This window comes from Malaclemys terrapin, chromosome 2 (assembly GCF_027887155.1).
Source record: "Malaclemys terrapin pileata isolate rMalTer1 chromosome 2, rMalTer1.hap1, whole genome shotgun sequence".
NCBI classification, from domain to species: Eukaryota; Metazoa; Chordata; order Testudines; family Emydidae; genus Malaclemys; species Malaclemys terrapin.
In genome coordinates, this window is record NC_071506.1 from 35,454,943 (window position 1) to 35,473,091 (window position 18,149).

Here is an 18,149-nt window from a genome sequence, read left to right on the forward strand (position 1 = left end):
CAAAACAACACAGTCACACAGTCTTTAGCTGCTCTGAAGCCAGGGGCTTGTCTTTCTGATTTCGAAATGTAAGTGCAGTTGGGCATTTTTTTCCAGAAGAGCCCAGTCTCGTCAGCATTAAAAACTTGTTCCAGAAGATAGCCCTTTTCTTCTATGATTTTCTTTAATTGTTCGGGGTAGGCTTTTGCTGCCTCTTCATTGGCAGATGCAGCTTCACCAGTAGTCTGCACGTTTTTGAGGTTGAAGTGGTTCCTAAAACTGTTAAGCCAACCTTGGCTGGCTTTGAATTCCTTCTCATCAGAAGGCTGTCCCTCTTCGGCGGGAGGTCTGAACAGCGCGTAGAGACTAAGAGCCTTTTCTCGCAATGTGTTGCCATCCATAGACACACGTTTACAGTTCATGTCTTCCAGCCATAAGTTTAATGCCTTTTCAGTCTTCACTAAAGTCTTATCATGCACCTGGCTTGTCACCTTAGCAGTTATTGGAGCACTTGATGCCACGGCTTGACAAATTTCTCTCTCTTGAATCTTGATGGATGGCACGGATGCTAGATTTGTTGCGGCCATATTTATGCGCCATATTGGAGACCAACATACCGTCTCTCAATAAGTCCAACACAGCCAGTTTTTCCTCCAGCATTGGAACAGAACGCTTTTTCTTTGGTTGAGCACCAGATGAAGTAGTTGGATTGCATTTAGGGGCCATGTTGTATGAAAAATATGTATCTTTAAACACTAGAATCACACTCAGTGCAGCGAGATGCTCACACTATGAGAGGCATGCGGGAACTGAGACCAACTGAGGGAACAGTAGATTCACATCTCCCATCTCATGCTCACTCCGGGGCATATGCTCATTGGGTGGAATCGCCCGCACTATTTACAGGTATCTTGTTGATTTTCTTTTTTTTGCCGAGCGCGTATAGTTGAATTTGGGTTAGTTAAATGCGCGTATGATGCGACTCGCCTGTACTACTTAAATGTCTTTCAGATACAGCCTGCCTTGGTGATGGAGAGTAAGGAGGGGTTGTTCACGGGGAGCACGTAGACTTCAAAAACCCTGGGGGAATGCTTGAAGCAATGGTATTTGCTACATTCTTTTACAGGAGTAGTATACGTTCCCCCACCCCCCCCAGTGCTTGCCCATGTGGAGAGACGACACGGCTATAGCTCACCCTTATCCTGCCCCAGGACATTTTTAGCATCATTATTGGCTTTTCGTGCCTTCTCCCCCTCTTCAGCACTCATATAGGACTCTGTACTATCTGTCCCATAATGTTGACATTAATTAGTCACAATGCATATTCTTCCATATACCTGATAAGAATATGGACTGAATCTGCTAGTCTCTATTTTTGTCAAACTAGCCTGTCAATTTGACCTACTTTCACCAGTTATTGACCACAATCATTGTTATGTAGTATATACAGAACACATGTGAGACTGGTGTGGTGAAAAGGGTATGTAGTTCTTCTGCAGAGGCGGTTTCTGTATCTGATTGTAAAACATGTTCCTAGTCTTTATGTTCCTCCACCATCTTTACTAACAAACCCACAAAATCTGGGTGTGCATAAAAAAGCATTGTTTTGCTCAAACAAAAATGTAATACTGGTATGTTTGTGCATGTGTGTGTGTTTATAGCTATGGCGGCATTGTACATTAGGATTTAAAGCAGCATTAAATCCTTATATTTCAGGTGCAAAGATGCATAAGTAAATGTGATTCCACTTGTTCATACACATAGACTTATATTTGCATGAATAAAAATCCATCCCCATAATTCTAGTTTAGACAATAATTAGTCATTAAAACGTTTGTGGAAAAGCAAAAAAAACGGCTATTAACCTGGATTAGATCACAGGTCAGATTTTGCCATTAAAATAGTTTTCAAAAATTTACTACATTCCCTTGTATAAATGTATTATAAAGAGAGATGACAGACATTCCTGTTTAAATACTTAATTTATAATTTTATATGTAAAGAAATGTTCTTAAGCTAAAATACAAACAAATAGTAGAGATATCATACTGGACACCCAGAGGGTGCTGATTATTATTGTTCTTGTTATTCTTTTGTTGGCATAAAGTCCTGGAAATTCACATGTTGATGTATAAAACACAGAATAATATGTTGTCCCTGCTCTAATGCATTTACATATTTGTATTTCTATGTTTTAGTTTATAGAAAATTGGAGAATAAACAGGACTAGACCTAGTTAAGTCCTCTTTGCTCTGTGCTGGTAGTGAGAAGGGGGCTCAGAACTGCTATAAGAAGGGAGGGGCCATGGCCGAAAAACACCAAGCTCTGGTTATCCCCATTGACTTAGCTGCTTCAAAGGAGATGTTGGAAGCCAATATAAAATTTTATAATAATCCTGGAGCTACTCTACATTGTCTTGATTGGCTTGAAAACTTTTCTCTCTCACCAACAGAAGTTGGGCCAATAAGAGATATTACCTCACCCACCTTGTCTCTTTAAAATTTCAAGGTCTCACTTATCTCCTGCTGTGCATAAGCTCCTTACAATGCTCCCTACATCTTTAAATGGTCCAAATAGTTCTTTGGGCACTCTGCTTCTTTATAAAGGTTCAGGTAGCCAATAAAGGAACAGAAACCATACTATGTGCTTCAGGTGACCAATCACACAACACACCAAAGTCCAGGTCTGAAAACACACACAGTAAACACATACACATTAACATTAAAAGGTTGTATGTACACTGTCTTATCCTTCTTTCTGCTCTTCTTATAGTACAAAGAGTTAAATGTTTTTGACTTCTGTGTTGTTGTTGTTTTAACAACAGAACTGAGCCCTTATAAAATAATTATCCTCTTTTCAGTTTCCATTCCCCTCTGACCAGGCCTTATGCCATTGCCTAATGTTCTGCCCCCATCCTGGCAGAGGTGGTGATTCAGGGGCATGGCTGTGGGCAAGGGAGCATGGCTGGAGCACTGCTGCATTCTGAGGATCCTCAACCACTAGAAACCACAATAAACAGGCCCAGGAATGGGTGTGGGACTTAATTGTGGCGTAAAGCCAATTTTGTCTGCCCCCTTTGAGCTTTCACCAAGCAGCGTCTGTCAGTACAATCTGCATATTGTTTACTCAGGTTGTTCATCTATCTTTTCCAATGTCTTGCCCAATCATTTTTCCTTCAGTTGGTGCACGAATTACATTAGTAACCTCCGTTTTTATCAGGCACTAAGGATGAAGGTGGCTATAGTGTTAGCAGTTTCTTTTTGTCTTTGGAACCAGACTAAGAGTCTCCCATTCTTGTCTCCCCAGTCATATCCGTATCTTTGTGCCTTTCATATGAAGTGTCCCTGAGATTTATTTCAGGAAGACTGGATTCCAGACTGTCTGTTTCTAGCATTTTCCTGTGGTTTGAGAAACTGAGTAGTTTCGTTCCTTTTCTAAAGCTAGATCCTTCTGAGATTTTTGGTCTATATTCAAGTGTTTATTAAGAAATAACATGTAGGAAATGATGGAAACACAGGAGGCTTCCCATCTAGTATCAGGGAAAGTTTCCTGTCCGTATTTTTGAAAGTATATCTTTGCTACTGATTATATTTTTTAAAACATCAAAATAGTTCCATTTATAAAAATAGGCAATTATTGCAATAGAGATTCTTAAGGATACATGGGTTGAAGAATCAGATACAATCTGATAAAGAAAGGCCATGTTAGAAGCAATTTTCATTCTGGTCAGAAAGTGATCAGAGCAACTCCATGTTACTTATTCAACAGAAGTAATTGTGTACTGGGGCTTAAAAAACAAACAGTCATTGCAAGAAAGAGACTCAGGAACACATGAATAACAACAGTACTACCAAGTTTGTGGTTTCAGGGTTTGCCTTATATCTGAGTCACCCAGGAACTAAACCAAGCAGACCCCGAATCTTCTCCATTAAGATGGTGCTGAAGAGAAACGACTTGAGCTTTCATTTATTGAGAGGTTGAAGTTCTTGCTGAGGAGCTCAGTAGTACAATCACTTGAGCACCAGCATATATTAAAAAACAAACAAAAAAGCCATCTGGCTCAGAACATATGATCTAGATAGTTGTAAGGAGAAATTTTTATGGCTAGATAAAATAATACCATCAAAGCTGGTGGTGTGACAGCAGTTTATATACCTTTCCCAACCACATCTTTTTCATATTACTGATATTAGTTTGCAGGAGGTAAGATTGGTGCAAAATTGGATTGCAAAAGGACTTTGACTAAAGTGTTTAAGGTATGGACACTCCATGAGATGCAACTAACATAATTGCCCATTTTGATATATTTATTTAAAACATCAAAATAGTGATTTAGAATATAATAATAAAGCAAGATTTTATATTTCTTAACAAGATTGCTTGTTTAATTCAAATTCAAATTATATAATTATAGCAATTATAAAAGTGCTTTAAAAAACTCCATAGACGTTTGACCAAAATGAAACAATACACATATATAAATTCCATAGTTAACAAAATAGTTTAAACAATTAAGTTTTGGAGCTATGAATACACTCACTAAATTTCTGACATATATCAAATGATTAGACTGGGTGGTCATCAATTTTAATTATAGTTTAACTCTGTCATCAAGACTACATTCCTGTGTGTCTATTAAAATTCAGTAAATCAAAGAAGGAATATTGGCCTTTAATTAAGATATATAAACATGCCTTTTACAATAATTAATGTTTTAAAGGATTAATCATAGAATCATAGAACCATAGGGTTAGGAGGGATCGCAAGCATCATCTAGTCTATTCCTCTGCCAAGATACAGGACTTGTTGTGTGAGATGGCTAGCCAGCCTCCTTTTGAAAACCTCCAGTGAAAGAGCTTCCACAACCTCCCTAGGCAGTCTGTTTCATTGTTCTACCGTTCTTACAGTTAGGAAGCTTTTCCCGAGATTTAATTTATATCTGCTATGCTGTAGTTTGAACCCATTGCCTCATCTTGCCTTCTGTGACAAGACAGAACAATTTTTCTCCATCTTTCTTATGGCAGCCTTTCAAGTATTTGAAGATCATTATCATATTCCCCCCTTAATTTCCTCTTTTCCAAACTAAACATACTCAGTTTCTTCAGCCTATGCTCATATGGCTTCCATTCCATCCCTTTGATCATTTTCGTTGATCACCTCTGGATCCTTTCCAGTCTCTTTACATCTTTTCTATATAGCGGTGACCAAAATTGGACACGGCACTCCAGCTAAGGCCTAACCAGCCCCAAGTAGAGCAGTACTATTACCTCCCGTGAGTTGCATGCTATTCCTCTGTTAGTGCAACCCAAAATGGCATTTGCTTTTTTTGCACCAGCATCACATTGTTGACTCATGTTCAATTTGTAATAAAATAAATAATAAAATAAATCACATTTCAGTGGTTGAGTGCTAAGGATTTAGACTACATCCAGGCAGAAAAAAGTTTATGTCTTCTTTGCTGCTTTGTTGGTATTTTGCTTTTCAGTGAACATTTACACTGCCATTAGACTTGAAAGTAGTAAGAGAGTCTTGTCTGTGGTGTCAGCTAGGAAGATGTTCCTTCTGCATCACTAACAGTGAAGAAGGTCAAAATTACTACATTTTATGAAAAATATATATGACTTGGTTCCCTACTCACTTTTGTATTGTGTTCTACTAGGACTGATGGGGTTAATTTTTTCTTTGGGGCAGGGGAATAAGAGATGGATGTTGGTCACGTAGGCATGTCTGGGTAGGTATGAATGAACTACCAAGAACTGTCAACATATGAATGGAGTTACCCTCAGACATACAATGGAAGATCAGGGACCAGACATTAACTTGTAACACCTGGCAGCTGAGGGAGGCAGAATATGTGAAAATAGTACAACTAGAACTTGAAACAAATAACTAAGGTGTCAGAAAACTGTTGTAAGAACTTTGTTTCCCAGTGCAGAGAGAGAGATGGCATCCTGGACATTTTGAGCCAGAGTGGCAGGTAGTTCTGCCACTATGGGTGTAGTGCAGCCACTACAAAAAGTGGAGGCCTTAGGCCTTCCTCTAAAGAGGTATACTCTCTGAGGGCTGGTCTACACTGGGGGGGGAGGGGAATCGATCTAAGATACACAACTTCAGCTATGAGAATAGCGTAGCTGAAGTTGACGTATCTTAGATCGATTTACCTCGGGTCCTCACGGCGCGGGATCGACGGCCATGGCTCCCCCCCAACTCCGCTTCCACCTCTCACTCTGGTGGAGTTCCAGAGTCAACGGGGAGCGCGTTCGGGGATCGATTTATCGTGTCTAGACAAGACGCGGTAAATCGATCCCCGATAGATCAATTACTACCTTGAGAGTATGTATAAAAGCCATAGGTAAGCTTTCAGTGTGACTCCATGACACACGCATTCTTATATTTCTTAGGACTGCCAGTAGGTCCAGGGAGAAAACCACAGTACTATGTTGTTCTTGTCTCAGCTTCATGGAATATAGCAAAGAGTATATCATTTTACATTCTCTTAGGAAGTCTTCTGTCCTCAGAACTCTCATTTACATCACTTACAATCTGGGTTGAAGGAGATGTGGGAAGTGTTTTAGAAGGTGATAGATTCTATTCAGGCATACTTAAGTATACTTAAGTATATTTTCTTTATCTCTGATTCAGGAAGTGAAAAATGACAGTTCTGGGGAAGTGGTCTTGAGAAGTGTTTTGTAGATTTTGGGTGAATTCTTTAAATATGTATTTTAATAAGGCTAAATGTAAAACTATATATCTAGGAACAAAGAATGTAGGCCATACTTACAGGATTGGGGACTCTATCCTGGAAAGCAGTTACTCTGAATAAGATTTGGGGGTCATGCTGGATAATCGGCTGAACATGTGATCCCAGTGTGATAATGTAGCCAAAAGAGCTAATGCAATCTTGGGATATATAAACAGAGGAATCTCGAGTAGACTCAAAGAGCTCAATCAATTTAGCTTAACAAAGAGAAGGTAAAGAGGTGACTTGATTACAATCTTATAAGTATCTACATGGGAAACCAATAATCAGCTCTTCAGTCTGGCAGAGATAGGTACAACATGACCCAATGGCTGGAGGTGGAAACTAGAAAATTCAGACCGGAAATAAGGCTTAAGTTATTAATAGTGAGAGTAATTGACCACTGGAACAATTTACCAAAGGTTGAGGGGGATTCTCCATCACTGACCATTTTAAATTTTAAATTTGGATGTTTTTCTAAAAGATATGCTCTAGAACATCAATTCTCAAACTATGGGGCAGGCCTCCCAAAAGAGACGTGGAAATGTGTCAAGTGAGGCATGAGCTGTGTGCTTTTTTTTATCATTAATAGGTCTTCCGGTCAGCCCGGTGCATACCTGGGTGGCTGGGGGAGAGGAGATAAAGGGAGCAACCTGAGCCCTGCCATCCTGGGGCTGACTGCCAAAATCCCAATCCCACCCCTGGGGCTGACAGCTCAAGCCCTGCCGCCCAGGCTCAAGTGCTCCTTCCCTGCCCCTCAATCCCTCACTGGGAGACAGCCAGGGCCAAATCCCTCACCTGGAGGCGGCAGGGCTCTGGCTGTCAGCTCCGGGGTGGCAGCAGCAGCACAGAAGTAAGGGTGGCAATGGGGCACTAAGCCTGTTGTGAAAAGTGATATTGACAAATATCACTTTCACATTGCCACCCTTACTTCTGTGCTGCTGATGGTCTTCGGAGCTGGCCTTCACTGCCTTCAGAGCTGAGCGCCCAGCCAGGAGCCACTGCTCTCTTTTCTGCCTTCAGAGCTGGGTGGCAGTATATGTACTTAGGAGAGGACGACATCAACTACAGACACAAAGAAGGGGGACCCAATGAAATAAGTTTGAAAACCACTGCTCTAGAAATTATTTTGGTGAAGTTCTATGGCCTTTGTTATACAGGAGGTCAGACTAGATGATCAGAATGGTCCCTACTGGCCTTGGAATCTATGGAAAAGACATATTTTAGCAGGTTTCCCACAAAGTTTCTTACATTGGTGTGTTTTGCTTCTTCTAAGAAGAAAACAACTCTTCCATGTCTCATTCTGGATCTGTTTTTCAGATCCTCTCAATTCTCTCTTTAAAAAAATAAAACAACAAACACTTCTTTTTGTTGGATGATTCTAACTGCTTGGGTCTGTCTTTACTGAGGTTAGTTTAGTCTCAATGTCATCCATTTTTACTTAGATTTCTTCTTTTATTTCTTTGTTACCATCCCTAATTGCTTGCAGGATCCCTGAGGAGATAGGGGACAAGAGTGCACTGGTCCTGCCAGTTGCAATGGGATTCTCAATGGAAAGGTGAGAGCATATGCTACAGGGTTCTGGATAGCAATATCTGCAGTGTGAGGTGGCTTCAATACAGAAATGTGGAATTTGCTAAAAGTAAATATCGCTAGTGTCTGTATGCCCTTGTGTACTGCTGAGCAGCTCATCCCCACTCTCAGGAACATCATTTAGCAGCTCTTGTGATATAAATAGTCGGTTTTCTGGGATATTTCAGGGTGTGTGTTGTTTGTTTGTTCTGATTTTTCCCCACTCTGGGCTTTAATAAATCCACTCAAACATTTCCTGCCTGACCCAGGGCACCATGAGTTCGCCCAGTGCCATTCAACATATTCATACCTGATTTGGAAAAAGGGGTAAGTGGTGAGGTGGCAAAGTTTTCACATGATAAAAAAATTACTCCAGATAGTTAAGTCCAAAGCTGACTGAGAAGGGATCTCACAAAACTGGGGGCTGGGCAAGAAAATGACAGATGAAATTAAAATGTAGATAACTGCAAATAATGCACATTTGAAAACATAATTCCAACTATACATACAAAACGATGGAGTCTAAATTAGCTGTTCCACTCAAGGAAGATCGTGGCATTATCATGGATAGTTCTCTGAAAACATCTCCACAATACGCAGCAGCACTCAAAAAAGCTAACAGAATGTCAGGAATCATTAGGAAACGGATAGACAATAAGACAAAAAATATCATAATGCCACTATATAAATCCATGGTATGCCCACATCTTGAATACTGCATGCAGATCTGGTCACCCCATCTCAAAAAAGATATATTGGAATTGGAAAAAGTACACAGAAGGGCAAAAAAAAAAGATTAGGGGTATGTAACAGCTTCCATATGAGGAGATATTAAAAAGAATGTGACTTTTCAGTTAGGAAAGAAGATGACTGAGGGGGGATATTATAGAGGTATAAAATAAAATCATGAATGATGTGGAGAAAGTGAATAAGGAAATGTTATTTACCCCTTCATGCAGTACACAAACAAAGGGTCACCCAATGGACTTAATAAGTAGCAAGTTCAAAACAAATATAAGGAAGTACTTCTTCACACAACGCACAGTCAACCTGTGGAACTCATTGCCAGGAGATGTTGTGAAGGCCAAAAGTGTAACTGAGCTCAAAAAAGAATTAGATAAGTTCATAGAGGATAGTTCCATCAATGGCTATTAGCAAAGATGGTCAGGGACACAACCTCATGCTCTGGGTGTCTTTAAACCTCTGACTGCTAGAAGCTGGACTGCATGACAGGGGATGGATCACTCAATAAATTTCCCTGTTCTTTTCACTCCCTCTGAAGCATCTGGTACCAGCCACTGTTGGATGAGAGCATACTGGGCTAGATGGACCATTGGTTTGACACAGTATGGACGTTCTTATGTTTTTAATACATTGTTTTTCATATGATTTTTGTTAACTACTCAGCCTGGGCTAAATAGCATTCCAATTCATGTTTTCCTTCCAAACAGTAAGTCAGCTTGTCTTATACAGCGACAGAAAGGATGTGGACAAACTGGAGAGAGTCCAGCAGAGGGCAACGAAAATGTTTAGGGGCACATGACTTATGCGGAGAGGCTGAGGAAACTGGGCTTATTTAGTTTGCAAAAAGAAGAGTGAGGGGGGATTTGATAGCAGCCTTCAACTACCTGAAGGGGGGTTCTAAAGAGGATGGAGCTCGGCTGTTCTCAGTGGTGGTAGATGACAGAACAAGGAGCAGTGGTCTCAAGTTGCAGTGGGGGCGGTCTAGGTTGGATATTAGAAAAAACTATTTCACTAGGAGGGTGGTGAAGCACTGGAATGGGTTACCTAGGGAGGTGGTGGAATCTTCATCCTTAGAGGTTTTTAAGGGCCGGCTTGACAAAGCCCTGGCTGGGATGATTTAGTGGGGTTGGTCCTGCGTTGAGCAGGGGGTTGGACTAGATGACCTCCTGAGGTCTCTTCCAACCCTGATAGTCTATGATTCTATGACAGTAGTAGGGTAGCCCATTAGGCTAGCTGAATTCTAAGCTGAACCAGACAATGAGCAAGCCACATGGAGGAAAGAATGTTCACACCTGCAGTTTAGCAAGGTAATGAAGAGTAGTCTGAGGTGGGGTGACAAATTTATGCAGATGAGTCCCGTTTCCCAAGCAGTCCTAAACAGACCATAATCCCCACAGAGCTGTGCAGGTAAATGCAGCCCTGTGGATTCATATTTTTCAAAACAATAGTAGTGCAAAGTATGCGTTTAGCTATTTACAGTTAAGTGTGAGACAAACTCAGGATAATTTTGGCAGCAAGAAGAAAGGTTATCACTGTACAAAAATATAGCAATTTTCCTTCCTCTGAAATTTACCCTGCTACTCAGCAGGGTCAGGAGCTGATCACAGTCACGAGTTCTACGAGGGACTTTGAAACAGACACTTCCCTGCTATATCTGGCAAAGCTGTATATTATTCAACAGTAATTAAGCATTTCCAGCAGGAATAGTGCAATACCAACAAAGTAAGAAATCAGATCCAGGAATGAAATCCTGGCTCCACTGAAGTCAGTGGGAGTTTTCCCATTGACTTCAGTGGAACCAAGATTTCACCCAGGAATTTAGTGTGAACAGATAAAGACTACAGAAGACAAGGAGAACATCTGAAATATGTTCAATACTATTGTTTTGATTCTCTAATTACCTTCCCATTCACATTCCTGCTGCTAGGTATGCAAAAGAATATACATTGTGAAAGGTTTTGGACTATTCTTTTTCTTCCTCTATATAATAGCTCACAGCCAATAATACTTTAGAGAATGTATTTCACAACAGAAACTTCAATCGTTGAAAGTTTGGGTTATACTGCTAATAACACATGATAGACAGGATACATGTATGGTTGGTTGGTTTGTTTTTTAATACAGAACAGTAGATAAAGTATTTGTTTGGAGAGGGAAAAAACAAGAAAAATAATTCTTCAAGTGTTGCCACATATGGAAGTTCAAGAAAATCATAAAAATAAGCATAAAACCAAAAAATCATTAATCTTCAACCTTACAGATCTGGTGAGCTCCTCTGTCAGCTAATGAAGTTCCAGACTGCCATAAACGAAAAAACATCATCCTGAGTATCTACTGCCTTGTTTGCATCATGATATTGCATGATCACAGTACGGAGTACAACACTATGCTACTGCTGCAAACATCCCAGTGCAATGCCAAAACATAGTGTCACAACTCTTGTATATTTTTTCTGACACACCTGTTAACAAAATGTCCATTATCTAATTAATGCTCCCCCACCCAAAGTTGACTGGAGCAGGATGTATTTGCTTGAAGTGAGGAGGAGGGATTCTAGTGGTTCTATTCAGCACTCCCTGCACTGTTGTGTGTGTGTTTGTACGGTAACAAGGAGAACAGTCTGCCTGAGACCAAACTCAAGCATGAAAACAGTTTCTGCAAGACCTATATGTGGTGCTTCAAAGAGCCAGAGCTTCATGACTATTGACTATATAATAATACCCAAGAGCACTCTGGGTTTTTTCCCCCTATTTCAAAAAAAGACATTCATCAGTTACAATCCTGAGTTAATTGCTTTAGGACATCAAAATTAAATAAACTGGCCTCAACACCCAGCTAAGTAATGTTTCTCCTAGTGATGGCATAATTACAAAACCAGGGCAAAGATTCAAATACAAGAAATCAGTAAAGATAAATACACAATCTATATATATTTCTAACAAATACAGTTAGAAATCTAGAACAAAAAAACTGTTTGCTTTTCAGTATTTCACTTTTATGCATTTGCTCTGTTTTGTCAAAAATGTTCTGATACTGATTTTTTCCTAATATTTTTACATGGATTATATACAGGGGTGAAAGTAACTTAAGGGACTTAATGCTACACAGGGCCGGGGTCCTGACCAGGTGTGTGTGGGGGTCCCCTTGGGTGGAAGGGGTGGGGCCTTGGGCAGAAGGGGCAGGGCCTTTAAATCCCCGGGGCCTTTAAACCGCTGCCACTACCCCGGGGCTCTGGCGGCGATTTAAAGGACCCGGGGCTCCGGCTTCAGTAGCAGAGGCCGGGAGCTCCAGGCCCTTTAAATCACTGCTAGAGCCTCATGGTAGCGGTAGCTGTGGCGGTGGCCAGGGGCCATGGGGCTCTGGTGGCGATTTAAAGGGCCAGGGGCTCCAGCTGCTGCCGCTACCCTAGGGCTCTGGCAGCGGGGCTCTGGCGGTGATTTAAAGGGTCCGAGGCTCCGGCTGCAGTAGCAGTATCTGGGAGCCCTGGGACCTTTAAATCACCGCTGAAGCCCCAGGGCTCCCGGCCACTGCTGCTCCCTGGGGCTCTGGCAGCGGGACTCTGGCAGCGATTTAAAGGGCCAGGGGCTCTGGCCGCTGCCGGGAGGCCAGGGCCCTTTTAAATTGCCCGCCTGGGGAAGCTGCCTCCTGCTGGTATGTTCGACTGCGTACCGGCTCTTGCCGGTATACTATACCGGAACCAGATCGGCTTACTGTCACCTCTGATTATATATAAAATAACTACGATTTGAGATTTGCCTGGGGATTGTGTGCCTCACATTTATGGACCTTAGCATTAATGCCCTTTTAAAACACAATGGTCTTTTCTGTTCAATATACTTAACTCGGTTTCCTAAATTCTTAATTGGATTATAGTCAACAACTTCAGTTATGTAATTTTGATGTCACTTATTAGATAATCCGTCTTTACTAATAATCTGCAAAAATATTAATTTGGTATACAGCAACTACATAAGTTCCCACAACATATGATAAGTGAAAATATATCTTTATTGCTCATTGGTATCTGTAAAAAACAAATGCTACATTATTTAGCAATCTTGCCTGCATAACTGTGATGGGTATATTGCCATCTTGATGCACAAAACGTACTCAAGTGCAGAAATATTTTAAAACTAAGGGAGACAAATGCTTTCTCTTTTTGTTTTATGACCCAAAGTTGTAGTGGCAAGCATACAGGCCTTTTTTTTAACTAAAGTCAGAAGATACCTCAGGTAATATAGCAAAATGAGCTACACTATCTGACTATTAACTGTATCTTACTTCTAATTCATTAATATTCAGATAGGTTGACATGTCTCTGCTCATGATTGATGAAGCCCTGTTCAGCAGAAATCTTTCTGTCATGGTGAGATGTGCACTCAACACACAAGGCCCAATTCTGATCTCAGAGAATGGCAAAGCAGCTTATTTTAAGAGTAAATGGCTCATAAAGTTAAGAACAGATAAGAACAGTGCCATATTCTACTTTTGCTATATGTATGCTACTTCCACTATACCCAGTGGGAGTTTTTCACAAACACTGAATACAAAATATGGACTTTTATGTAATTTTTATACAGCAGTGAAAATTATCAACTAAGAATCCTGCTACATATTTTTCAACATATTCACCAGTCTGGAAACCTTACAAACACAGTAAACAACAAACATGGTTTAAAGAATTGAAAATAGTCAAAATAAAATCAAATTCACAGAGAATCAGTCTTGCTGCTTGTGTAACAGATACACCTCAAAGATTTTTCTGTATTCTTTCTTTCGAAGAGGATACAAGATGGCAGTTCAGGCAGCCCTGTACACACTGTGAATTTTAAATATTAAACCACTAAAAAGAACAGCAGATATATCATCTTTATGGAACTCTGAGGCTATGTAGGTTTCTGTGGGTTTTTTGTTTACTTTTTTATTGAATTTAGGGTTAATACATCACACTGATATAATTAACTTGTGATGACTATAGACTAAAGATGTTTCTAATTCCTATATGATTTTTACCTCTCTCTGTCTGGGGAGTAGTGGTCATCTATTGCACGATGTCTATCCATTCGGTTCATGGTATTATAATGTGCAGCAGTAGATCGAGTCCCTCGAGGTCCCTGTTCCACATTCCTACTGAGGACATAAAAGCCATCATAGTCTTAGGGTGAGTAGTGCACCATGTCCTTATACTGATTTGTAAAATTAGTTCTGTTAATGAAAATGCCAGCTATAAAAGAGCTTTAAAAGGTCTATCTTTCACATACTTGTACTGTTACATAATTATAAGTCTCATGGTGAATTGTTTTGATGAAATGGCTATCATTATTTCAAAGAAAAAAGGCACTACCTTCGTGCCACAGATACTGCGACTTTAGCACAGGAGAGGATTTGAGCCATTGTACTTATAGAGTGATGCATTGTAGCAGAAGTCTGCTTTCTAACTGAGAGATTTATTGTAGAGAATTAGAATGTTCCAGGGTCCATCCAATACAGGGCTGGTGTTTTGCCATATTAGGCAGAGGCAATCTACTATGGAGTGACATGAGGACTACTAAGGGAAAATTCAGCCTGCCAAGCAAATTATCACCTGTACAAATCACTAGATATTAGTTTTGCAATGAAGAAGTAGCACAATGATTTAATTTGCATAATCTAGGAGTTTAAAGGAAGATGTATTTAAATTAAACATTTTCTATATTCTAGTAGCAACAAGTAATTATTATAGTGGGTGAAATCCTGGCTACACTGAAGTTTTACCACTGACTTCAGTGGGGCCAAACTTTCACCCATATTTTATTCAACATAAACTCTGATAACCAGTGGTATCCAATGACCCCTTTCCTCCTGAAGCACCGCAGAACAAATCAACCAGTAGTAGGAAGAAAGGAAGATAGTACTATCAACTGCAAAGTTTATCAGGTAAATGCAATAGGATATTTTCATTTGTATGTTCACAGAGTTTATTAGGAAAGATGTTTAAAGGCTATCATGCAATGCAGGAAATGCATATATTTATTACAATAGTATTATAATTTTAATGATGCAAACAAGATTAATCAGAATAATAAGGTATTTCCATATTCTTGGCATTTTTGGTCCGTAGTATGAAATCATGAAGTATGCAGTGACAGAAATCTTCATAGAAGTTGTATATACCTTAAACATTTATTCAAGTATATTTTTGTTACATACACGTGTGCATTCATGCACACATAAATACATATGTGCATACAAAGTTATGTTAACAAAATGATAAGGTTGTAAAGTGAAACACTCAAATGATAAGAAGTGCCAGAGTTAAGGCTTTCTTGTATTACTCCTGGAGAAATTCTGTGCCAAAAAATTAAAAATTTTGCACCAAACAAATAAAAATTCTGCACACAATATTTTATAATTCTGCAGAATTCTGCATATTTTCTTTGTCAAAATAACACAATATAATCATGTTATTTTCAATTATTTTGGTAATTTATTTATACTACAATACAAAGGATGGAGAATGGGAGTGGGGAGCATTGGAGGAGATCCCCAAAACCTCTTTGTCTAATAGTAATATAGCTAGTATTGGCCCTTTACTTCTAGTAATTAGTTAACAAATATATGAAGTCATATGCTCAGTGTTACATTATAGGCAACTGAAGAGCAAGTGAGGGCTGGGGACTCAAACTCACAATTTATATTTGCTACTGACCATCTCCAGAAAGGTCAGTCGCAAACAGTTCATGGAGCACATCCAGTCCAAAAATGTAGACCAGTTCTAATCCTTAAAGTACCATAAGCATTTATAAGGTCACACTGTCCTGTACAATGAAGCTCCTTTTCACCACTCTGTCAATGTAAAGGATCCTTAAATTTTTTACACCTGTTTTATATTCCTGGGGGAATTCACTAAGAACAATGGGAACAATTTACTAAGCAGGTAGGCTGCTAGATTCTGCTCTGCCTGAGGGGACAGAGACTGCTCCACGGCTACCTCCTCAGAAACACCCCAAAGCCCTTCCCTTCCATGCTGAGCGTGCTGCAATAGCAAGTGAGAGGGACAGAGTGTCTCTCTCTTACTTGCACAACTGCCCAGCCCCACCCATATTTACATATCTACCAGCTGCTCCGGGCACCCAAATTGACCTGCCTGCACTGCCGGGGAGGGGCACCTGACTGCTCTTGCAGCTTCTCTTTGCTTCCCCATCAGAAGTAATTTTTCTGCGGGGAAGCAAAGAAATCTGTGGGGCCATAAATTCTGCGCACACACAGTGGTGCAGAATTCCCCCGGGGGTATGGTATGTATGAATTATGATAACCTAACTCATATACAAAGTCTGTGGCAGAGCCAGGAATAGAACCCAGTTCTCTCCTGTGTCTCAGTCCAGGGCCGCAAACACAAGAAAACATCCTTTCTCTTCTTGCAGTCTTCTTTCTCCTTAACTGTTCATCCTGTGCACTGAATGAGGCATAAATAGTATGTGAGCACATAATTAAAGACAGAATACTAATGCCATGCAAGGGGACTGAAGAAGGTTGTATAGGTAAACTTAATTCTGGCATTTCCTAAGTTTTGAGTACTTGAGACTGTCGCCTTAATGTTATTTTAATGTTTAAAAAATGGTATTTCCTAGGTATACTAAAGGCAAACTGAAAAAAAAAATCCTATCTAGTGGAATCATATTGATCCTCCCCAAAGGTCATCAGCAGCGTTGGAACCCAAGTACGTTAGATCCATACCCAGAAGACTTGCTAAATTATTTTCTAATCATGTCATATGTTCATAGATCTTAAGGCCATTGTGATCATCTTATCTGACTTCTGACATAACACAGGCCATATGACTTCCCTGTATTAATCCCTGCTTCAAGTTCAATAGCTATGCTAGAGCATATCTTTTAGAAAAATATCCAATCTTGATTTAAGTAAATGAGATCAGAATAAGATGCTCTGTGTGTTCTATTTAGCTACTTCCTAATTCGGTTTTTATTTATAGTAGGGTTGTATTTATTTATTTTACTGGATTTTTAGGTAGGAAAATATCATCAGTTACCTGTATGTGATTAATTATGATAATGTGTGTGATTTTACCTGTGCATAAGTAATAAAAATTAATAATAATATGTTGTTAGTGAGAAAATACTTTGTCAGTAAGTAAGTAAGTAAATAAATAAATAAATAAATAAAAGGACCAGTACGTTAACAGTTTAATCTAAAAAAAGAACAAAGGAGAAAAGGAGAAAAGGGAAAACAAAAAAGAGAGATAGAAGTAGAATTGCTATGAAAGATCATGCCAACATGTACTTGATTCAGAATATTTGACACTGTGCAATCAATGTTTAATAGGCAATATTAACATTATGGCCAGATCATCAGCTGGTATTAAATCAGTGCAACTCCACTGATTTCAATGTAGCTATACTGAATTACAGTAGCTGAGGAACTGGCCCTCGAAAGTGACACTAAACTCCAGGAGGAAACCCATTCTATGCTATATCTCTATTTTTGCATCCTCTTGAAGGAAACCATTTCCACGAGAGCAATGTTTGTCCATGTTTAACAAGACTGTTTTTAAATAGTATTTTCAGTCTTGTAGTAGTCATTACCTTATGTAGTTGGGGTATAAGAAAAATGTCCTGATCTTTGTTTCACAGGATCAGAGGCTGTTTGAGAAAAAAAAATGTATATTCTTTTCTATATAAAAAGTGGTTGTAGAAGTGTTAATCTATTTTTGTTGCTTCCAAAATGTGCAAAAAAATACTGAGATACAGCATCTTTGGATTTCCCAAGGCTTGGTCATTTACCATAGTGGTAGAAAATAGCCATTGACTGATTAAAAACAAAAACAAGAACACCTCAGATCATAAAACCTTTAACCTTGTAAATCTCTCTTTAAAAGAATGGGGATAAAAATTTCTATTGCTTTAGATTGGAATGTATTTTGTGTCAGACTGATGTAAAAAAAGTGAAGGAATAATTTACACATGGCTATATTATTGAAAACTCATTTTTCATTATTTCATAAAGAGCAAACCAATTACTCTGTGTTTCTGTCATTCACTATTTTTCTTGGGGGTTACAGTTATTTCAGACATCCTCATAGATTTCAGTAGCACTTAATTTCATACCCTCACAGGCA

At 39.4% G+C, this 18,149-nt stretch overlaps 1 protein-coding gene across 1 annotated transcript in view; it reads right to left on the reverse strand.

Annotated features, from left to right (window-relative positions):
* Window positions 1–18,149, reverse strand: part of RIMS2 (regulating synaptic membrane exocytosis 2) — a 788,551-nt gene that overhangs the window by 237,195 nt on the left and 533,207 nt on the right. The window contains exon 19 of the mRNA XM_054018206.1: window positions 14,048–14,164. Within this exon, the coding sequence (XP_053874181.1) occupies window positions 14,048–14,164 (117 nt within the window). The remainder of the gene's footprint in view (window positions 1–14,047; window positions 14,165–18,149) is intronic.